Source organism: Ovis canadensis, chromosome 2, assembly GCF_042477335.2.
Source record: "Ovis canadensis isolate MfBH-ARS-UI-01 breed Bighorn chromosome 2, ARS-UI_OviCan_v2, whole genome shotgun sequence".
NCBI lineage: Eukaryota > Metazoa > Chordata > Mammalia > Artiodactyla > Bovidae > Ovis > Ovis canadensis.
In genome coordinates this window covers 218830391-218855103 of record NC_091246.1, presented here as the reverse complement: position 1 = coordinate 218855103, position 24713 = coordinate 218830391, and the positions used below count along the sequence as shown (strand labels likewise).

The following is a 24713-nucleotide window of genomic DNA, read 5'->3' as shown; positions in this document are numbered from 1 at the left end:
ATTGCACTCATCTCACACGCTAGTAAAGTAATGCTCAAAATTCTCCGAGCCAGGCTTCAACAATATGTGAACCATGAACTTCCTGATGTTCAAGCTGGTTTTAGAAAAGGCAGAGGAACCAGAGATCAAATTGCCAACATCCGCTGGATCATGGTAAAAGCAAGAGAGTTCCAGAAAAACATATATTTTTGCTTTATTGACTATGCTAAAGCCTTTGACTGTGTGGATCACAATTAACTGTGGAAAATTCTGAGAGAGATGGGAATACCAGACCACCTAACCTGCCTCTTGAGAAATCTGTATGCAGGTCAGGAAGCAACAGTTAGAACTGGACATGGAACAACAGACTGGTTCCAAATAGGAAAAGGAGTACGTCAAGGCTGTATATTGTCACCCTGCTTATTTAACTTATATGCAGAGTACATCGTGAGAAATGTGGACTGGAAGAAACACAAGCTGGAGTCTAGATTGCCGGGAGAAATATCAATAACCTCAGATATGCCGATGACACCACCTTTATGGCAGAAAGTGAAAAAGAACTAAAAAGCCTCTTGATGAAAGTGAAAGAGGAGAGTGAAAAAGTTGGCCGAAAGCTCAACATTCAGAAAACGAAGATCATGGCATCTGGTCCCATGACTTCATGGCAAATAGATGGGGAAACAGTGGCTGATTTATTTGTTTGGGCTCCAAAATCACTGCAGATGGTGACTGCAGCCGTGAAATTAAAAGACGCTTACTCCTTGGAAGAAAAGTTATGACCAACCTAGACAGTGTATTCAAAAGCAGAGACATTACTTTGCCGACTAAGGTCCGTCTAGTCAAAGCTATGGTTTTTCCTGTAGTCATGTATGGATGTGAGAGTTAGACTGTGAAGAAGGCTGAGCACCAAAGAATTGATGCTTTTGAACTGTGGTGTTGGAGAAGACTCTTGAGAATCCCTTGGACTGCAAGGAGATCCAACCAGTCCATTCTGAAGGAGATCAATCCTGGGATTTCTTTGGAGGGAATGATGCTAAAGCTGAAACTCCAGTACTTTGGTCACCTCATGGGAAGAGTTGACTCATTGGAAAAGACTTTGATGCTGGAAGGGATTGGGGGCAGGAGGAGAAGGGGACGACAGAGGATGAGATGGCTGGATGGCATCACTGACTCAGTGGACGTGAGTCTGAGTGAACTCCGGGAGTTGGTGATGGACAGGGAGGCCTGGTGTGCTGCGATTCATGGGGTCGCAAAGATTCGGACACGACTAAGCAACTGAACTGGACTGAACTGAACTGAACTGAACTGATGGGACCAGATGCCATGATCTTAGTTATCTGCATGTTGAGCTTTAAGCCAAGTTTTTCACTCTCCTCTTTCACTTTCATCAAGAGGCTTTTTAGTTCTTTTTCACTTTCTGCCATAAAGGTGGTGTCATCGGCATATCTGAGGTTATTAATATTTCTCCCGGCAATCTTGATTCCAGCCTGTGTTTCTTCCAGTCCAGCGTTTCTCATGATGTACTCTGCATATAAGTTAAATAAGCAGCGGGACAATATACAGCCTTGACGTACTCCTTTTCCTATTTGGAACCAATCATAACAGCTTTAAATAGTATCTATAGATATATTTATTTATTATAAAATATACATTTTTTTATATAAAATCTTTACTTGAAGAGAATCTCATATATTGTTTTATACTAGCCCTCATCTGAAAACACCACCATGCAGGAGAAATTCAGACTTAACTACCCTATATTTTCAATTAGGATGGTGGGAGTAAGTGACACAAACTATCACTTCTTGGCCTTTTGGCTAAGATAAAGTGAAGTAACACAAACTTCTGGGAATCACCAGTCTCAGTTGTGGAGTTAGAGCGCTGTGGCAGGCACTGTTGCACAATGGTTTTTCATAGCCTCTGGGATCATAAAACCTCAGAAGAAGAAAATTTCATCTCCAGTGACTTTACATTCCTGAATTCATTAGAAGACAAATTTGCTGCACACATATAAAAGAAGCAATAAGATTAGTTTTCTAATTTTCTATTTTGACCTTTGTCTTTGCAATTCTATAATGCTCTCTGACAACTGGGTGCAACTTGTTCAGTTCAGTTGCTCAGTCATATCTGACTCTTTGCAACCCCGTCAACCACAGCACGCCAGGCCTCCCCGTCCATCACCAACTCCTGGAGTCCACCCAAACCCATGTCCATCGAGTCAGTGATGCCATCCAGCCATCTCATGCTCTGTCATCACCTTCTCCTCCTGCCCCCAGTCTCTCCCAGCATCAGAGTCTTTTCCAATGAGTCAGCTCTTCGCATCAGGTGGCCAAAGTATTGGAGTTGCAGCTTCAAAATCAGTCCAACCAAAGAACACCCAGGACTGATCTCCTTTACGATGGACTGGTTGGATCTCCTTGCAGTCCAAAAGACTCTCAAGAGTCTTCTCCAACACTACAATGCAAAAGCATCAATTCTTCGGTGCTCAGCTTTGGAGTGTAAAGTCACATTCATATACCCTGACCAACATTAATTTTTTATTGAATTAGATTAGATCAGAAGAAAATAAACCAGATTAGCATACAATAGACAGTATCAAAATGCTCTACCCATAATTAAGGTCAATATAATGCCTTAAAACTTTTCATCATGGATATGTGTACTGAGCCATGATGTAAAATGTTTGTATGGTAAATTATGATGAAAAAAGAAAAACACTGGAAAGAATATCATTTAACTTTTAAGCAAGCAAGATTATCCTTTAAAAAATAATCTCAAACATACCTTCCTTGAGAATAAAAGTAATATTTTGAAAACTTTTTTTTATATGTTTGAAATGTTTCTGGTATAACTATTTTAGGTGGCTTTAAAAATCTATGTTATTACTAAGACATGAACTTGAAGTTGGACCCTATTTGAGATTCAGTTTTCTCCTCTATAAGATCAGTAGTTAAAAGTCAGTCATATATAAAGGTTCCTAAAATGCTAAATGTAACCTTATTTCTATGGTTTTGTCATAATTTTGAATACTATTTGAATAATATCTTAGTTTTCATTGGTCATCTTTTGCAGTCATGTTGTTACGTAGAATGACTCTAGGACAAATTAATTTTCCAGAGTTAAAGAAGGTATGTGTAGATCATTTTAGTTACTCACATTTTAAGTGCCAGATGTGAAGATAAAAGGTGAAAATAAACTGATTTGTGCCTCCCAAGTATTTTATTCATGGTATAGACAGTCACAGAAGTACCCAGTTACAACATAATGGGGTTGGGGCTGTAATAGAAATCTGTATGCCATGAAATAAGATCACCAAGAACAAAGTTTGTTGGGGATGCAAAGTAAGGGGTTCTGGGTAAGAGTCAATGAAAGATTAACAAAAGGGATTTCTATTGACTTGGCCCTTGAAAATGTGTAAGCATTAGATAGGCAGAAAAGGAGTTTAAAATATAGAAAAAAATATGAAAAGGAGGCACTTTAATAAATAGACACGAGTTCATAATGAGGCCTGGTAACCAGCTAATTTGGCTGTGAGAGAGAGAAGAGAAAAAATTTGAGATTGGATTCCAAGTTAGAGGTTGAATCAGTTAAATCAATGATGGCAGTAGTCACCGAGATCAAGAAGGTAGGCAGAGGTTAGTACTGCAGCTGGACTGAGGATGGAAATAAAAGCTTAGCTATGTCCTTTTTGAGTCATAGAGATTTCTTATTCACCCAAGTAGAAATGCCTAATAAATAATCAGTTACTAATTAGAAACTAAGGTGAGATGTTTAGAGATATTGTGAAAAATGGCTGGAGATAGATATTTGAGGTACATCAGAAAAATGTTATAATTAACCCTTTGATAAATGCTTGGCTCTCTGAGGGTCATGAAGAGCATGAGGTACAAGGAGGATTATTCTTCAAATTTATTTTAAATATCAGAGTCTCAAATATTGGACATGAAAAACCTGCCAGTAAAAAGTGAAGCTGATTATAGCTGAGAGAATAAAAATAATTTACAATGAAAAAGTAAATTTTAAAAGTAAATTACAATGCAAAAGTGGTTCAGTAAAAGTAAATTACAATGCAAAAGTGGTTCAAATGGTCAAAAAATCTGCTTGAAATGCAGGAGACCTGGGTTAAATTCCTGGATGGGGAAGATTCCCTGGAGAAGGGAATGCCACCCACTCCATATTCTTGCCTGGAGAATTCCATGGGTCAGAGGAGCCTGGTGGGCTACAGTCCAAGAAGTCGCAAAGAGTCGGACATGACTGAATGACTAACATTCTTACTTTGGGCTTCCCAGGTGGCACTAGTGGTAAAGAACTTGACTGCCAGTGTAGGAGACTGTATGAGACACAGGTTTGATCCTTGGGTGGGAGAGATGCCCTGGAGGATGGCATGGCAACCCTCTCCAGTATTCTTGCCTGGAGATTCCCATGGACAGAGGAGCCTGGTGGGCTACAGTCCATTGGGTCACAAAGAATCAGACATGACTAAAGTGACAGCACAGAACAGTGTGATTCAAAAATTTGAACTTGGTTATTAATGTACTGGATAACCTAGGGCTCATGCCTGATCAGCTGCTTCAGTTGTGTCCGACTCTTTGTAACCCTATGGACTGTACCTCTACAAGCTTATCTGCCCATGGGATTCTCCAGGCAAGGAGACTGGAGTGGGTTGCTATGCTCTCCTCCAGGGGATATTCCTGACCCCAGGGGATATTCAAACCCATGTCTTGGCAAGTAGGTTCTTTACCACTAGTGCCACCTGGGAAGCCCATTAAGAACTGTCTAAAACAGGAAAAGAGCATCTTTTCATCTGGGACAGAAACAACATGAATGGGTTTAGATTTGAATTAAAAAAAAAAAACTAACATAAGAAAGGAATGCATTGATTTATCTGAAGATGGCTAATTTCCAGTTTTCTGGTGCTATTAAATGTAGTATTTCACCTTGCATTTGAGCATCATTTGATATTTTAATTTCCAAATTGAATATTAATAAGTTATTAGATGTGGGCTCTGCTGTGATATTAAGAAACTAGATATTGTCTGAAAAACCCTGATGAGACAGTGATATCTCTTAGAGACGTATGGACATATTTTGAACTTATCCATAAGCAAGTCAATTTATTTGGATTTCAATTTCCTGCTAAAATGAGAATTTTAGACTAATATAATTAATTAATTCAGCAAATATTTATTTATTGCTTTCTTTTTTTGCCAATTTTGGAAGGAAACTCATTCAGATATATACTGGTTGGGAGAGATTATCTTTATTCCTATCTGTTGATATTTTGGATAAAGAAGTAGGATAAACAAAGAGGTTGTTTGTGTGTGTTGTGTGTATGTGTGTGTATTGATGAAGTCTGGATATAAAGATGTTTGATCTGCTGTAATTCAAACTGATTTGGAAAAGCTGAATGTCAAGTTTTCCTTTTTTTTAAAATTTGTAACATGTCTGTAATATGATCAATCCATTTTTTATCACTTTATTTTCACTATGTCATTTAATTGTTTATTGTAAGGTGTAGCCATCAATTTTCTTTTTCTTTTCATTTTTTAATGTTTGTGGTTATAGCATCTTTCTTTTTTAAAAAAGTAATTTATTTTTATAAAAATATATATTTTTAAATGCTATTTATGTTTTCATTATGCTGACTCATACACTTCCCTTCTTATCTTGAAATACATACATTTTATGTGTATTTACAAATATATGTATTTTTTTCCTGGAAATACTATGCAAAAACTCATACTCCCTCTCAAGAATACTTTTTATAGTTCATATAATAAGCAATATTGTTTTTCTGTTTTTGAATCCTGACTCGTAAACTTTGCTGATGTCAACAGCCTATTAATAAGGGAGAATTTCCCTAGTGGCTGAGAGTGTAGTTTGAAATCAACTCTAAGGTCCCTTAATGAATCACTTAAGCATGTATGTTAAAAATAGATTGAATAAAACTTCATTAAATAAATGAATAAAGTGGCTGGTGATGAAGAATGGATTAGACAAGATTCCCTTCCTATTTGACAATATTCCTAACTAACAATATTATCTTGTCATAGCCCATGGGTCACCAGGGATATATTTGGGACAAGGGTCAAATTTGATTAGAAGCTGCCAAATCTAGGCATATTTTACTAACTGACTCTAAATGTCAGTAATGGGTTGGCAGGTATTGGCACATGAAGTGTAGCAGCTATAGCATATAGAATTAAACTATTACAATACCTGTAGGCATGTATACCTAATGGTATGGTCAGTCAGTTCCTTTGGAAAGGTTGAAATCAGACTGCTGCTGCTGCTAAGTCGCTTTAGTTGTGTCCGACTCTGTGCAACCCCATAGACAGCAGCCCACCAGGCTCTCCCGTCCCTGGGATTCTCCAGGCAAGAACACTGGAGTGGGTTGCCATTTCCTTCTCCAATGCATGAAAGTGAAAAGTGAAAGTGAAATCGCTCAGTGGTGTCTGACTCAGTGACCCCATGGACTGCAGCCTACCAGGCTCCTCCATCCATGGGATTTTCCATGCAAGAGTACTGGAGTGGGGTGCCATTGCCTTCTAATTAGGAATAAAATATGTTGCATTTTTTTTCTGATGTGCAAAATGGATATTATTGTGGCAGTTTAGAAAACCCATATATGTTTTTATAGTTCTACTTTGGTAGGTTCAATTATTTTTAAAAATTAGTCATCTTCTCCAAGAGCCTTTTTCAATGAATATAGGCTTATGCTATTGGTTAAAATAAGTAACAAATTATTAAAATTCAAAATTCCTTCCCTGTTCAGGTTAGGATATAATCTTTATGTGTCCTAAGGCCTGACCCTGTGTGACAGCAATTATTTTCAATTATTGTGTGATCTAGTGTGAGATAGGAAGCAGCAGTCCAGTTTAAGACCCGTCTCCATCTCTGCCTTTCCATACAAATAAATACTTTACCCTTCCTGGAAAGTAATGATAATAGTAAGAGGGTATTTTAAGAGTATTTCCAGAGGTTTGGAAATGTTGCTTTATGATAAAGGGAACTGCTGAAAACCTTGGGGCTCCCAATTAAAAAAAAAAAAAAAAGAATTTCCTGGCCCTTTTCCTGCTGCTGCGGCTGCTGCTAAGTCACTTCAGTCGTGTCCAACTCTGTGTGACCCCATAGACGGCAGCCCACCAGGCTCCCCCGTCCCTGGGATTCTCCAGGCAAGAACACTGGAGTGGGTTGCCATTTCCTTCTCCAATGCATGAAAGTGAAAAGTGAAAGTGAAGTTGCTCAGTCGTGTCTGACTCTTAGCAACCCCATGGACTGCAGCCCACCACGCTCCTCCGTCCATGGGATTTTCCAGGCAAGAGTGCTGGAGTAGGGTGCCACTGGCTTCTCTGGCCCCTTTCCTAAACTCACTGAATCAGAAAGTAGAAAGAGGACCAGACATTTTTACTTTAAATGCCTTTATGTGATTCTTAGAGTCTACCCGGCATTGGTCACACTGATGTGTCTAATTATTCTCCCATGGGAAAATTAATAGTGGTGTTTAGTTTAGTGCTAGTTTCATTAAACTGGATTTTCTACACATTTCATCATGCTCTAGAAGTAATGTGTATTCTTGGATGGTCTTTGAGCTTTATTTGTTTCATTAAAGTCTAATCTGATAATTGAAGCTTTTTACTTTGGCCACCTGATGCTAACAACTGAAGGTGGGAGGATAAGGGGATGACAGAGGATAAGATGGTTGGATGGCATCACTGACTCAATGTACATGAGTTTGACTACACTCTGGGAGTTGTTGATGGACAGGGAGGCCTTGCGTGCTGCTGTCCACAGGGTTGCAGCTGAATTGAACTGAGAAGCATGTTATAGAACCCGAAGTGTTCATCTTGGTGGCAGGGGCACAATTTCACCCTCATAGAAATAAATATTGAATTACAATACAATAAATATTGGATTACAATCCAACTAGAAAGTACCTCTAGAGAGCATTTCATCAAGTCTGCTGTCTTTAATTAAGTGGAGGTCTAAAGCATTCAAAAGAGATTTCCCTTAAATACTAACAAAGACTCAGGAAGCCCATTCAGAGTCTCATTACAGTGTTTTTATCACTCTAATAGTCAATAAATTCTTCTTCACGTTCAACCCAAATCACCTCTGCATTAACCTGAGCATTTTTCTTATTCAAACCTCCAAGTTTGTAACCAAAAACAGCGTAGCACTAAAATTATTCAACATTTATTTAATGGACACAGTGTGTTTCATGGACACAGTTTGTCGAAATTTGATCAATAAACAGAAATCATCTAGGCAGCATAGAGGTGAAGATCTTTGATTGCTAATTGGAATAAAGTGAAATAAAAATAAAATAAGCATACTTTAAAATGTGCTTAGCAATGTAATTGGGGGCTACCCAGGATACTTGTTATGTAGACAGCTGCTGGTTGGGAGAAAGGAAGAGTTTTCTGTCTCTTATTTATCTGAATATTTTGCCTTCAGAATTAGACACACAATATTTCTTTTCCCCATTTAGGTCTTTTTCTTCCCAAATCTTCCTGCCAGTTTGCACATCAATTATGTTTGCTTAATCTCCCAATTAGGGGTAGAGGGCTTAACAGCACTGATAGGAGATCAAAGGGAAGGTCAGTGTGATTAAATTTCAGACAAAAAATAATCAGTCACTCAATCAGTCAAATGGTGGAAGTGACCTAGAGTTGTCCCATTTTCACTGGATAGAATAATGGTTTTCGGTTCTAGACTACATTTTTAAAATCCCTTGGGAAGCTTATTAAAAGTATCAAATCCTAGAACATAGGAGGAAATGTTGATTTAATAGGAATTAGGTGATTCTCAGGCATTTTTTAAAGTACTCTATATCCTGCTATTCCAATGAGGTCTGTGGATTATTAAACTGTGACATAACCTGAGATCTTATTAGAATGGACAGTCTTGGGCCCCACTGATTTTCGACTAGATTAAAATCTTCACTGATGCAAGAATCCCCATACTAAAGCTTGAAAGACCCTTTTCAGTGATCTTATATAAAGCCTTCTTCAGAGTCACTTAATAGTGGAAGTGAAGAGAAGCAGAAGGCAATCAAGCTGAGACGATGGAGGAGATGATGAAGGAGGAAAGGATAGAGAAGAAGGAGAAAAGGGAAAGATACAAAAACTTGGGACAGAGATCATTTTACTTTGTTACTGTGACATCAGTGTTCTGATTGTACCACTTATGAATGCTCATTATCCTTTTAGTAACTCATAAGAAGTAAATATTTTATTAATAAATTGCCAAATTTCTTCAAATAAGATTAATTTGTTCTCAGGGAATAACTTTAAGTATATTTATTATTATATTTAAAGCAGTAATTAAGTCCTCATTTTTATTACTGAAACACTGACATCACAAAGCTGCTTATAAACAGTTTATTTATTTTTTTGAGATGATAGATATTCTCTCAGTAGTATCCCCTTACTACTGCAAGATGCTTGGCTCTTAAACTTTACCCATTTGATTCTCATGGATATTTTGAATTGATCCCTATTCCCAGTTTCAATTTTACTGACCCTAATAGGCATTTTAATTTCACATGTTTTATCTTTTATATTAAATAGTCACAGATACTGATGTACCACGAAAGAATAAACTAGGTAAAATTCAACCCAAATATTGTAATGCACCCACTGAAGCAACTTAGAAGAGATACTAAATATAGGGGGGGAAATCTAATGAAATAATAGTCAAGCTAGGATGGAAATTAATATAACCAAAGCAATTATAAGTTAATGTTACCGTGGAGGCTAAGTGAATTATCTCATTGATTTCAGGATCTGTTTTTGGTTTTGTATTTCCATCACAATGAAATATGAGTATAGTTTGATGTGTTTAATTCATATTAAGTAATGCTTATTAATCAGCAAGTGCCATTAAATAGATTGTACAAAGGGAAAGTTTTCTTTCTGAAAGCAAAACTCATAACAAAGTGAAGAAATTTCTTAATAGTGTCTCAGCATTGTTATAGATTAAGCTTATTGCTGTCTTCTTTTGTTTATTATATCTGTCAAGCAAAGCTTTTTAAATACATTTCATGCTTACTGAACTCCAGGCATGTGAAAACTGATAGCAATTAATGCTTTTTTTTTTTTTAGTGTTAAATGCATCTTACCTTTAAAATATCAATTATAGACTGTTTCTAATCAAACCCCAGAATTAGCTTCTAATATTTAAGTCAAATTTTTTAAAAAATAATGACTTAGAAGAACGTTTCTTTGCATGTTCCTAAAGTGGAATGGCATCTCTAAGATCAAAATATCCTGAGAAAATATGAGATAGATGGCCACTCTATGGGAGAAATTGCTATTTTGAAAAATTTAAAGTTGACCACACATATGATTCACTAGTTTAAATGCATGTTTTAACAGTTCCACATTATAGTAATTATTACTGAACGTAAGGTTGTACAGCAGTGGCCACAGGACTGGAAAAGATCAGTTTTCATTCCAATCCCAAAGAGGGACAATAACAAAGAATGTTCAAAGTACGGTACAATTGCACTCATCTCACCTGCTAGCAAGGTTACACTCAAAATCCTTCAAGCTAGGCTTCAGCAATATGTGAACTGAGAACTTCTAAATGTGCAAGCTGGGTTTCAAAGAGGTGAAAGAACCAGAGGTCAAATTGCCAACATCCAGTGGATCATGGAGAAAGCAAGGTAGGTCCAGAAAAACACTTACTTCTGCTTCATTGACTACACTAGAGCCTTTGACTGGGTGGATCACAGCAAACTGTGAAAAATTTTTAAAGAGATGGGAATACCAGACCACCTTATCTATCTCCGGAGGAACCTGTATGTAGGTCAAGAAACAACAGTTAGAACAAGACATGGAACAACAGACTGGTTCCAAATCGGGAAAGAAGTGTGTCAAGGCTGTATATTGTCACCCTGCTTATTTAACTTGTATGCAGAATACATCATGAGAAATGCCAGACTGGATGAAACACAAGCTGGTATCGAGATTGCCGGGAGAAATATCAATAACCTCAGACACACAGATGACACCCTCATGGCAGAAAGCAAGAGGAACTAAACAGCCTCTTGATGAAAGTGAAAGAGGAGAGTGGAAAAAGCTGGCTTGAAACTCAGTGTTAAAAAAACTAAGATCATGGCATCTGTGCCATCACTTCATGGCAAACAGGAGGGGAAAAAGTAGGGGCAGTGCCAGATTTTATTTTCTTGAGCTCCAGAATCACTGCAGATGGTGACTGTAGCCATGAAATTAAAAGACACTTGCTCTCTGGAAGGAAAGTTATGACAAATCTAGCCAGCATATTTAAGAGCAGAGACATCACTTTGCTGACAAAGGGCCATACATTCAAAGCTGTGGTTTTTGCAGTAGTTATGTATGGATATGAGAGTTCTACCATAAACAACGCTGAGCACCAAAGAACTGATTCTTTTGAGTTATGGTGCTAGAAAAGACTCTTGAGACTGCTGTGGACTGAAAGGACATCAAATCAGTCCATTCTAAAGTAAATCATCCCTAATATTCATTTGAAATACTGATGCTGAAGCTGAAGCTCTAGTACTTTTTTCACCTGATGTGAAGAGCCAACTCATTGGAAAAGACCCCACTTAAAGGAAAGACTGAAGGCAAAAGAGAAGAGGCTGCAGAGGATGAGATGATTACATAGTCACTCACTCACTCAATGAACATGAATTTGAGCAAATTCTGGGAGATAATGGAGGACAGAAGAGCCTGGCATGCTGCAATCTATGGGGTTCCAAACAGTCAGACATGACTTAGCTACTGAACAACAGCAACAATCAAGGTTGCACTGTGTTCATTCTTTTTCTAATGTATTATTTTTACATTTAAATAGTATAATGATGAGATAAATTATTCACATGAACATTTATTAAATAATGTATTAAAATACAATTATGGTTATTTATTTAAATGTTATCTACATTAATTTCCTAATTTAGTAGGAAAGACCAAAGTATATAAATGAAGAGAAATGGAAACATTTTGTATAGTTAGCTTAAAGCACCATAGAGTAAAACATGGAAATTAGCACCTAGACATATATGTCTAGTATTAAAATACAGGATGATTTATAGAATATAATTGCTGTTTCACGTCATGTTATTTTCCAGCTAAGCAATGCCTGTCAACCAAAAGCAAATTAGTAGACTGTCCTGTGATAACACTGATTTCATGTCTAGTAATATGATCACTTAGCATGAGTCTACCATTTCAATTAGCAACTCTTAATACTTTGAAGTCCACGGGATGTGACTCAGATGGTAAAGAATCTTCCTCCAGTTCAGGAGACCTGGGTTTGATCCCTAGGTTGGGAAGATCCCCTTGAGAAGGGAATGGCATCTCACTCCAGTATTACCTGGAGAATTTCATGGACAGGAGAGCCTGGCAGGCTGCAGTCCATGGGGTCACAAAGAGTTGGACAGAACTGAGCGACTAACACAACAATACGTTGAAAGAGCCTTGTTGAATCTGAAAGAAAGAAATTGTATTTGAATCTGTTCTTTCCAAAAATGTCTATTAAACTATTTCCTTTATATGATATTAATTACTAATTAGGACATCTAAATAAATGTAACAATTGGTTAAAAATAAGAAGATTAAGCACAATGTATGAATATTAGCATTAATGAGTAGATAAAATTCATTGAATATATTTCATATATATAATATATATGTAATATGTATGTAAACTCATTGTGTTCTATTAGTTGCTCAGTCGTGTCTGATTCTTTGTGACCCCAAGGACTGCAGCCTGCCAGGCTCCTCTATCCCCAGAATTATACAGGCAGGAATACTGCAGTGGGTTGCCATTCCCTTCTCTAGGCGATCTTCCCAAACTAGGGATTGAAACCAGGTCTCCTGCACTTCAGGCAGATTCTTTACCATCTGAGCCAAATCCCATGGACTGCAAGGAGATTAAACCAGTCAATCCTAAAGGAACATGATTATTCATTGGGAGGATTGATGCTAAAACTGAAGCTCCAACACTTTGGCCACCTAATGCAAAGAGCCAACTCATTAGTAAGGATCCAGATGCTGGGAAAGATTGAAGATAGGAGGAAGAGGGGACAATAGAGAACGAGATGGTTGAATGGCATCACCAGCTCAATGCACATGACTTTGAGCAAACCCCAGAAGATAGTGAAGGACAGGGAAGCCTGGCATGCTGCAGTCCATGGAGTTGCAGAGTCGGACATGACTAAGTGAGTGAACAACAACATATGTATGTTTATGTATAATGTGTTTATAAATACAAATAAAATTTACATGGATCCAGGTACAGTTCTAACACTGGAATATACCATAAAACAAAGAAAGTGTAATAAATGAGTTGTGAAATATATTAGATGGTGATAGATGCTATAACAGAGATACAAGGGGGAAGAAGGGGAAGGAGGGAAGAGGACAAGAAGAGAGAGGAGGAAAGTCCGTAAGGCATCAGTGGTTTGGGAAGGATTTAGCTTATGTATTAAGTAAGGATAGACTTCATTGAGAAGGTAAGATTAGAGCAAAGACTTGAAGGTTTAGGGGCAGGTCAAATTGACTTATTTCGTCGTATTTTATACTAGAATATTTACAGAAGAAATTACTTACTTCAAAATAATTACCTAAATTGCAAATATCAAATATGCTCTCATATATGTGATCTGAAATTTTGTTGTTTCAAAACCTTTAAACTTACATGAAATATCATATGACAATTTTTACAAAATAAAAACAAGAGAGAGGATGAGTTCAAGTACTGTTTTAGTTTAAACTTTATTGGTTATTTGTTGACTACATAGGGAGGAATGTAATAATTTCAAATGGAAAAATATAAAAATTATATAGTTTATGAATATAATCATCATGTTCAATTGAAAAAGACCCAAGTGAATCTATGGAATCATGAAATAATCAATGGTAGAATATAAGGATCTAATAATAGATACGAACAATAATTGTAAGGTATTTTCATTTTGGTACACTCTGTTTCTTAGTATTTTAATATTTGTCTGTTTACATTTTTAGTGCCCTACCCATTTAACTGTCAATATATTTCCTTTTCCTCTAATAAGTGCATTATGCACTCAATAAACAGATATTTCTGAGTTGGCATTATGTGACATTTGTTACTTGGAGGGAATACTTATTTAGTGTCTATTAACTGCCAAACAAAATACCAGGGATGTAAATATGAATAACATGACATACTTCAATAAAATGCTCTAATAGTTTACTGGGGGAGCAGACATGGAAAAAATAAATACAATATGTTGCAGTAAGCACAATAATAATATCTAATGGTTGCTGAGCACTATTAATAGGAGCCATGTTAGGCACTATACCTATATCTCTATTTGTGTCTTCAAGTCCATTACACAGGAACTCATACTAATCCCATATTAAAAATGGTGAAGTGAAATACAGAGTGGCGAGATAACATGTCATATCACAAGAACAAAATTTGAATTTGAGTTTGAATGATCCTAGACCCTCAGAGCTCACAGATTCATGTATTAACTTTGCCATCTTGGTTGTTCAGAAGCATGTACATCAGATTAACTCAGAATGGAGCTGTGTCTGAAAAAGTTTCAGAACAAAAACAGAACGTTACGTTGATCTTATGGATGAGTATTTGCTAGACAGAGAAGACAGTTTATTTTATTTTATTTTTTGTCATGAAGGAATATACTGTGACAAGGCAGTGAAAATCACAAATGCATACCATGAAAGGAACTGAGGATCACAAGTGGTATTTCTGTGTGTCTGAATGTGAAGGTCGATTGAGAGTAGTGAGAGATGCCAGTAGAAATAGAAATGATGGTCAATTGATGGAGGACTTTTATCCCTTGCTATGGGTTACAGCTCTATTGCAGAGTTGGAAAGTAAGGTTCATACAGAGGAAGTACTGACACTAATTTATATGCAACAGCTTATATTTTCAAGTCATTACTTTTATTATGGCATATAGGGTTATTTGTGACCTGAGAGACCCTTTAGAAGGCTATGCAATATTTAGAGATAAATCTCAGAATGAAGTTGGCTTAGAGAGCAGGGAAGAAAAGAACATCTATTGGTAGTACTTGGGAGTTTTATTAAGTGTGAAAACTGAGGGTAGAGGAAAAGGAGAACTAGAATACATGTCCAAAATTTTAGTTGAAGTGTTGGATGGATGAGTTTATCAGTAATTGAGGTAAGGGAACAAATAAGAGAGAGATACCCTATGGTGGAGGTGGGGAAAGGATGCATTCCATTGTGTGCATATAAATAGGGAATTTTCCAGACAATGAGAAATGCATGTCGCATCTTGATAGAGATTTCAGATCTGAATCTAATGTCATCTACCTAGAGATAGTATACAAAATAGAGAAGCTTTGAAGAACTCAAAGAGGTGGGAAGAAACAAGGCTGCAGAAATACAGAACCAAGAAATGATGTGTTACACATATGTTGCATAATTCATTTCTCTATGTACTTTAAAAATATCTCTTTGGAATAAGTATGATAAACAGAAATGTGTCCCTTAATGCTATGATTTTGTTGTCCCATGTATATAGCTTGATTTACTAAAGTAAACCTTGACAGCATGATGCTGTCAACTAAGACTGAAGAATGTTATAAGAAAAACTAATGGGAATTTTTATTGTGTTTACTATGAATATGTCTTCCTCCTTCCTTCCTGTTTCTTTGAGGATATTTCTCTATTCCTTGTAAGTCCCTCTTTTTAGGAAATTTTGGTAGAAATTTCACTTAAATCTCAGGAATAGAAACGTTTGTGCTACTACAGAGGCGTTATCTACCTATCTTTGTCTATCTATGTTTATCTATCTACCTACCTACCTACCTATGTGTCTGTCACCTATCCACTTATCACCCATCATCTATCTATCTGATAGGAGTGATATAAAGTATAATGTGAAGCATGTAAGAGTTTATGTTTTCATTTTTTGCATTGGCTAGCAAAAATCAGGGACTCATTTCTGGGGACACTTTCTGCTGTAGGCCCTCACGGTGCACATTGTAAATAGACTTTGCTGCCGACTCCATTTTTAGCAACCTTGCCAGAATGCCTCTCATTCAGTTTTTCTAAATTTGATTCTTTCTTCCTAATTGTGTGATTTTTGTAAAGCACTGTGTTTGCTTGAAAAAGAATGGATCTAAAAACAAATTCATGTATTAATTTTGAAGGATTTTGTAGAGTAATTTTGATTAATTGCCAACTTCAGGCAGTAAATGTTTGCTGAGCTGAGTCAGTGATGGTTGAGCATATTGTTACTTACTCCAGGGCTCAGCTTTTCTCAGCTACTCCAAATCACCTTAAGTTTCTCTTGGCGGCTGACTTTGATGAGGCGCTATCTCTGTCTTCTGCAGTGACAAGGACTGTGTGTGCGGAACAGTGTGATGGCAGATGCTATGGACCCTACGTGAGTGATTGCTGTCACCGAGAATGTGCTGGGGGCTGTTCGGGACCGAAGGACACCGACTGCTTTGTGAGTCTGGCAGCTCTCCCTTTCACTCTCTGATCCTCCCTTTCCTCCTAGTCTGACTCAGGTATATCAAATCTTTAACATCACTTGTGGTAAAGAACCCACTTGCCAATGCAGGAGGTGTGAGATGCAGGTTCAGTCCCTGGGTGGGTAAGATCCCTTGGAGGAGGGCATGGCAATTCTCTCCAGTATTCTTGCCTGGAGAATCCTCATGGACAGAGGAACCTGGAAGGCTACAATCACAAAGAGTCAGACATGACTGAAGTGACTTGGCATGCATGCAAGATAAGATCAGATGTTACTATTTTAGGGTTAAGAAAGATGCTGTGATTTCCTGAAAGTCATTCTCCTACTGGGTGGCTATCGATTAACCAGGATTGTTCTGCCCTAGAATAAATGTATTATGCCTTTCTGATATAGTTTATATTACAAGTGAGATTTAATTGGACAGTCTAAAGGAGAACATATGAATATCTTTTAAAAAGCTAACAGTATCCTTCCAAAATTTACTGTGATTACCTGTGTATGTTATTGCATCACTGAGTTGAGTCTTCTGAGTGGGGGCACTTGTATTTTCTCTCTCAAATATAAATTCAAGATTAAAGCAGATAAATTTATGAATTAAACTGTCTTATAGTTTATATTGTTTACAAGCTAATATTATTCAAAATTTATAAGATTTACAAATGCATGCTTAAAGCAATTTATATGCTAATCTGTGTGATTTTATTTTAGAAGAGGACACTTTTACATCCTCAAAATTAACATTTATAGCTTGTCGGGGCCACTTTTTAATTACTTTTTGGTATCCCTGATAAAGTTCTTTCTATTCCATTGAATATATACAGGCAATTCTGTGAGTTACAGTTAATGCAGTTTCATACACACAGAGCATTAGTCTCATTTTAAGCCAAAAATCATAAAATAATAAACAATTTTTGTTGCTAAAATGTACACAGGAATATATTTTGTTCCTCCACATCAAATATCCATAGAAAAAACAGATGCATTTAGAACTGAGGATTTTTTTTTTCAAATTGGCACTTAATTCTGCTCAAGCAAACCATAGATTATACCTCTCATGATATAGAAACACAGTAATTTATTACTTCCTTGATGTCACAAAAAACTTAATTTGTCTGTCCTAATTTTATAGTGAAACAAAAGTGTAGGGAGGAAAGAAGGAAGGAGAGGGAAATATTAAAAATGTACAGAAGATGCTCAGCAGACCCTTTCCCTTACCTCTCACCAGACATGAGATGTAAGCTTGATCTGAAAGATGCTGAACAGGGATTGTGTTAGCAATTCCAAAACAGTACTGACAATAAAAATGAACAATAGCTCTTAACTTTCACTTAGAAGTTTTTCACTGAATTTTTTTTCATGGTTCCCTTATCACGATAAGCAGAATGCCGAGTGAGCTTCAGAATTCTCATTTCACTACTTTTATGAAATGGTCCACTGATTCCACTTTGGCATTTGGTAGAGAATGTTCAAGAATGCCAGACCAAGGCCTTGGTGTAAGTTATTGTTCTGTATGCTGTCTGGAAGGTAAACTTGTTTGATCTCTCTGGCTTATGTCCCTTTTTTGCCAAGCAATCTGAGCGCAACACTGTATAAAATATATTAGTAAAGCAATTATGAGGACACATGAAGTTTTATAGCTATAAATTAAAGCTTACTGAGTTTTCTAGATTGGTTTTTATTAGATTCTTCCTGGAAAGTGTCATCTTAGAGAATAATGTATCATCAGTGAGTCTCATTATGATTATGCATCTCATAGACCATCATCAGGGAATTGTCATGTTTGTGATAAAGTGCTTGCTAAAACAACAATTGATTAAGAAAATGTTTTGAGGAAACAGAATAAATTAGTGCTTATTAATAACCATACATCTAATTTATGCTGATATGTAAAATATAGCTTGAGTTCACATTAGCTTGCTTTCCAAAGCCTAAAGTATTCTTATGCAGGTTTAAATTGTTTAATTATGAGAATTAGTCCATCTCTTTTGCTAAACACATGTTTTATATACTTATATATGTACTTTTTATCTACTTTTTTATATCGAATACCTAACTTCTGGGTGGTACAATTGTTTTTAATTGTTTTCAAATGCATTTGAACATATTAACAAATAGAAGTCTCAGGAAAAATATATAAATCAGCAGAAACAAATTTATTTGACTTTTAGGAAAAGGTACAACCATATAGGAAAAAGGTATCATATTATTCAATTATAGACTAAGTATAGCTACTTCTTTACGTTTTGGCATCGCATCCCACTACATTTACATTTGGCTAGTCACCTGACAGAGACTTTTCTTTTAAGTCCAGTTTGAATGACCATCAATCACAAAGTTATCTCACTATACAGTGAGGATGAACAGATTTACAAGGTTACTTGAGTCACCAAATTCGTCAAATACCAGCTTTAAGGAAACTCTAGCCTATACAATTGAATATTTAGTTTTCACTGCCAGACTCTAAAACTCAGCATAAACCCTTTAAATAATAAATTTTCACTATAATCTAACTTTAATAATTTAAATCAATTTCCAGTTTAGAAATTAATGGAGAGACACCAAGAAATATGAACATTAGAAGGTATATTTGGTGAGCTGGAAAAAGTTTTTAAAATTAAGAAATACAAAACAAACATTAACTTAAAAAATAAATCCTGATTAATAAAAAATTGTCAAAGTTTCCAGTTTTTATGAAATTGATATATGCTAAGCAGTTAATACACCTTTATCACACAAATGTTGTAACAGTATCCCTTTAACAAATATTATGAAGGTTGTTTCAAAAATGAAATTAATTTTTGCTGTGTTGCAGGCATGCATGAATTTCAATGACAGTGGAGCATGTGTTACTCAGTGTCCACAAACTTTTGTCTACAATCCTACTACCTTTCAACTGGAGCATAACTTCAATGCAAAATACACCTATGGAGCATTTTGTGTCAAGAAGTGCCCACGTAAGTAACAAAATAAGAATAGCCAAATTAATTAACTCATTGCTTTAAAGCAAAGTAATTTCATGGAAACTTATAATTTGAAACTTGTGACATATCATGAATTACTTTGGTATTGATAGTATTATTGTTTCACATAAAAAGGAATTAAAATTCAAAAAATTGAAGTGATTGGTTCATGATCTCAGCAAATGAGTGACATGTTTGAGGTTAGAGTACATTGTCATTCATTGACTTCTAGACTCATTATTTTCACTATATGTCAATATTTTTGCACATGATGCTGTTCTTCAGAAAAATGGTTAAGTAGCAGCAAACTATGTAATGATCAAGGTCTTCTTCTAATAACAATGAATTTTCACCTAAAGTGATCTTATTATTTATTTGTAGTAGAATGTATAAAATGGTTTTGAGGGCATGCTAAGGAATCTTTACCAAATTGAAAACTCATCCTGGGGATTCAAAATGACCAGCTTAATTTTTATCAAGAATAGTATATATTTTGATATTTGTTCAAGTCAATTTTTTTGCTTGGAGAGACCACTGAGACATTTCTTTGATGTTTTACTTTTTTGATGGCTGAAAAAAAAAACCTCATTTGTCCGTATACTAAATTAAGAGACTTTACATTCTACATCGCATAGACATTTATTTTTTTGATTTGTGCATAGGATGGAATAGGAAGTGTAAGAGACATGAGATTAGAATGGCTTTGATTATAGCTCTGGCCAATTATTCACTGTGTGATTTTTAATGAACTACTTAATTTCCTAGGTTTCACTTATAACTCAGTAAAGAAACTGCCTGCAGTGAAGGAGACCCGGGTTTGACCTCTGGGTCGGGAAGATCCTCTGGAGAAGGAAATGGCAACCCACTCCATTGTTCTTGCCTGGAATCCCATGGACAGAGAAGCCTGGCAGGCTATGGGGTCCATGGCTATAGTCCATGAGATCGCGAGAGTTGGACACATCTTAGCGACAAAACCACCACTACCACTTAATTTTCTCTTTTCTCCTTTTTAAAACGTGAAAAATCAAATTTGCCCTCTCTCTTTCCCAGAAATAATATAAAGATCAAAGTGATAGGGAATAAGTTTCATAGGAATAGTATATAAAAACAAGTCTTTGAAAGCAACGATGATTCCAGCCATTATTATTTTATATTGATTAGAAGAATAAATATGCATATATATGCATACACATATATATGCATTTGTATGTTAAATAATTTTATAACCAAACTCATGGTTTTGATCTGATAATTTCTCATCTAAAAGTTACCCTATATTTACCATCTACTATCTTGCAAACTACAGGGCTTAAGAGTATCTTTCATAGAATGAGGCTAGATGACAAATTTTTTTCCTTTCTTAGACAAATGTCCTCCCCCTTCTTAAACTATATCCTTCATAGTGTCTCTGAAGTCTCTCAACTCCTAAATTACAACAAGAGGTCAAAATCTAAGGACTGTTTTTTGAAATGACATGCCCAGTTACCATAGTTAAAGTAACTCAAATTTTCTTTTATGGATTAGTTTAGGTCTATCCAATTACATGCTAATTTAAAGCACTTCATTATTTATCTATGTAAAATTCAAATCTTTGAGGGACCTTGACTATGCTAAACTGTAGCTATCTTGGGAAACCAAGATGTTTAGCTTCTAAATACTGGTCTACAATTCCTAATCCAGAATTTTGAAATTCAAAACCTAAACAATACATATTTTTTGAAACTTATTTGACTATAAAACTTGAACTTTTTATGAAGATACTTAGAATCTTTTTTATTTATTTCACTTGACATAAGCTGCTACAAAAAATGTGGATTTTTTAAATAAGAGGTATTCCTAAAGACCTTGCAGAAAGGATGGTTATATCTGTTATAGTTTGGGTTCCCATGCTACAGAGATTTTGGTTGTTAACAAATGTTCTTGGGATCAGGACCCATGAGAGAAGGAAAAGAAGTGAGCTCAGGCTGTGATACAGTCTTAGCAAGGTGTCTCTTCTGTGACAGATGCTCTCTAGTGGATATTAGCTTAGAATACAAAGAACATCACACTTTATACCCACTCCCGTGGATTCAAATATATCCCTCTACCCCAGACTGCTTTCAATTCCAGTTCCAGATCTTCTAGCATTTCTTCTCTCAGAACAAGACACTGCTCATGCTGTTGCTGTTGTGTTAGTTGCTCAGTTGTTTCTGACTCTTGCAACCCCATGGACTGTAGCCCACCTGGCTCCTCTGTCCATGGAATTCTCCAGCAAGAATACTAGCTGTTCCTTTCTTCTGGGGACTTCCGGACCCAGGAATCAGACCTGGGTCTCTTGCATTGCAGTCAGGTTCTTTACCATTTGAGGTCATATTTACTCTAAACTCATATTTATTCCATACAAAGTAAAGGCTCCTTTGTACTACCCAGAACTATGCCCATTGGTAGAATTTTTACTTGCCACTCTTTCCAGTTCACTCCTGACTGAGGCTGCAAGGCAGGTACCATGCATTTTCAGTTGCCTGCACCTACATCCCAAGATTAGTTTTTGTACCCATCTGACCTCTTGTAATAATTTCCCTCTCTTGGTTCCCCATGTAGCCATAGATATGAACTTAGTAAAAGGTGCCAGCACAGTGGTCAGTGGATAATGTAGGGATTTGGAACACTTGCTTATGCAGTTTACTGTGTGAGTGCCCCAGCTCATATCAATTCCAAATTCACTGCTTCCGTCTTACAACGGATTTCCGTTGGCCCTACTCAAAATTATGATGTCATGGTTTTAAACAAAACTTTGTTTGTGATGGGCAATTCGGACTACATGATCAATCAATTACCCATGGTTAGGTAATCCATCTCTACCACAACCCAGAAGCATGTCAGGAGTTATTTATTAAATGGGGTATAATTCCTAGAGGTCTCTGATGTGATTTTCCAGTTGAAACTTGCCATAACTCCACATGGCATATTTTCCCACCATACATACTTCTAATATTATAGAATAAGTATATTAGAATATTCTATAATATTCTAATATTATAGAAGTATGTACGGGTTTTATGATCCAAATAACAGGATTGCTTGCAGTCCAGCCTAGACTTGCACTATTTGCCTTTCCTGCTCTGGATCCCTTCAAGGTCAGAAGCCTTCTAGGCTACCGAATACTGCCAGAATCAGTATTTCCAAACATGGAAGAATGCTGCCTTCAAAACCCAAAAGTAGCCTGGCAGGTATTGTGTTTTCCCTTTATTGTAGAAATGGATGCAATAATTTGTCCTTATTTTTGGAAGGGAATGTTTGGCATATCCCACCGGAATTCTAAACATTCTACCATGGCAAATAATTAGACGTTCATGGTTTATTTAGTAACCATTCCTAAATGCTGCTGCTGCTGCTGCTGCTGCTGCTAAGTTGCTTCAGTCATGTCCGACTCTGTGCGACCCCATAGACGGCAACCCACCAGGCTCCCCCGTCCCTGGGATTCTCCAGGCAAGAACACTGGAGTGGGTTGCCATTTCCTTCTCCAATGCATGAAAGTGAAAAGGGAAAGTGAAGTCGCTCAGTTGTGTCTGACCCTCAGCGACCCCATGGACCGCAGCTTTCCAGGCTCCTCCGTCCATGGAATTTTCCAGGCAAGAGTACTGGAGTGGGGTGCCATTGCCTTCTCCGTTCCTAAAATTATGGGGTCGCAAAAAAGCCGGACATGACTGAGCAACTAATGCTTTCACTTTCCTAAAGTACTGCCCTTCCAAATTTCATCTTTTTTTCTTTATATGAAGCTATGGGACAATTTCTACAGCTCTCCATTGAAAGATGAACATATTTTAAACATTTCCTCCTGTGATATAAAGTACACTCCCTTCATCCAAGGCAGTTTAACTTCAGCTTCATTTGTGCTTCATGTCACTTGAAGTATTTTTAGATTTCAAACTTGTATCATGGCATGAAATGAAGCGGAACTGTTGAAAAACACAAACTAAATGTCATGCAGTTTCCTAAGACTATAAAAGAAATTCACTAGTCCTGGGGGGCAATTCAGGATGTGGAGCAGTAGCCAAGCAAGTACCAAATGTTGTTAACACACGCTGCCCTTGGATTTGAATGCAGATACTCATAGATGCTGTTTCAGGTTGATTGCTATTTCAGGTTGATTGCTATTTCAGGTTGATATGTTTAGATAAGGAGTTGTTGTAGGGAAAGAAACATACACACTATCATTTTCAAAGGGTAATAATGTTCAAACCCTAAAATATCTTGTTTCAAATTCTATTGCTGAACATCAACATTATTGGTAAATTTACCTTTTTCTTTTTTTTTTTTAATCAGATAACTTTGTAGTTGATTCCAGTTCCTGTGTGCGTGCTTGTCCTAGTTCCAAGATGGAAGTAGAAGAAAATGGGATTAAAATGTGTAAACCTTGCACTGACATTTGCCCAAAAGGTAGTGATTTTGTACTGTCATTCTATGATAAAAATGCATTTTATTGACTAAAGGAAATTTTTCTCAACTCCCTGATCTTGTTTCTACAGCTTGTGATGGCATTGGCACAGGATCATTGATGTCAGCTCAGACCGTGGATTCTAGTAATATTGACAAATTCATAAACTGTACCAAAATCAATGGGAATTTGATCTTCCTTGTCACTGGTATTCATGGGTCAGTATTGCATTTTTATTGAAAATGTTATTGTAAAATACAGAGTTTAAGAGATTCTTTAGTTTTATCAGTCTGATTCATTTTGACACAGAGTTCCATTATATATTAATGGTTTTTCCCAGCAAAATCAATGTCAGATTTCACCAGTAGTAATTGTAAACCAAATTTTGCAAGAATAATCCAGATTATAAATTTGTTGACTACCTGTATTTGAAAATAATGGTTTATATATAAGCTAAGATGTATTTATAGGATATTCTCCTCAAATTCATAGATTTTAGTGAGTTTGACACATTTGTAGATACATTTAGGGAAACACTATCAGTGGATAAAGTGGGAAATTTCATTCAAATTCCTAACCCAATTAGTTCAAGATGACATAAATTAATTTTTTTTTAATGTATTACACAGAAAAGTCAGTAAGTTGTAATTCTGAGCATTCAGACATTTTCTTTGCCCTGTTGTATCTTTTTAGGTTTTAAAGTTGAGAATTCAGTACTATTGTGAGAAATCTATTAAATGGATTTCATTTTAGCGATGAAAATTGTAACATTTTCTAGGCTTCTTCATTTTAGAACCACCTGCTGGTTTTAATGGGAAAAATGACCATATTTGTATTCTTTCAATTGCAATGAAAAT

General features: G+C 36.3%; 1 protein-coding gene across 2 annotated transcripts in view; it reads left to right on the top strand.

The window, feature by feature from the left end:
- The window catches only part of ERBB4 (erb-b2 receptor tyrosine kinase 4), a 1302405-nt gene that overhangs the window by 943789 nt on the left and 333903 nt on the right, over positions 1-24713 (top strand). For both annotated transcript variants that reach the window (XM_069578247.1, XM_069578248.1), the window contains exons 6-9: positions 16337-16455; positions 19292-19433; positions 23745-23858; positions 23948-24074. In XM_069578247.1, coding sequence (XP_069434348.1) covers positions 16337-16455; positions 19292-19433; positions 23745-23858; positions 23948-24074 — 502 coding nt within the window. The remainder of the gene's footprint in view (positions 1-16336; positions 16456-19291; positions 19434-23744; positions 23859-23947; positions 24075-24713) is intronic.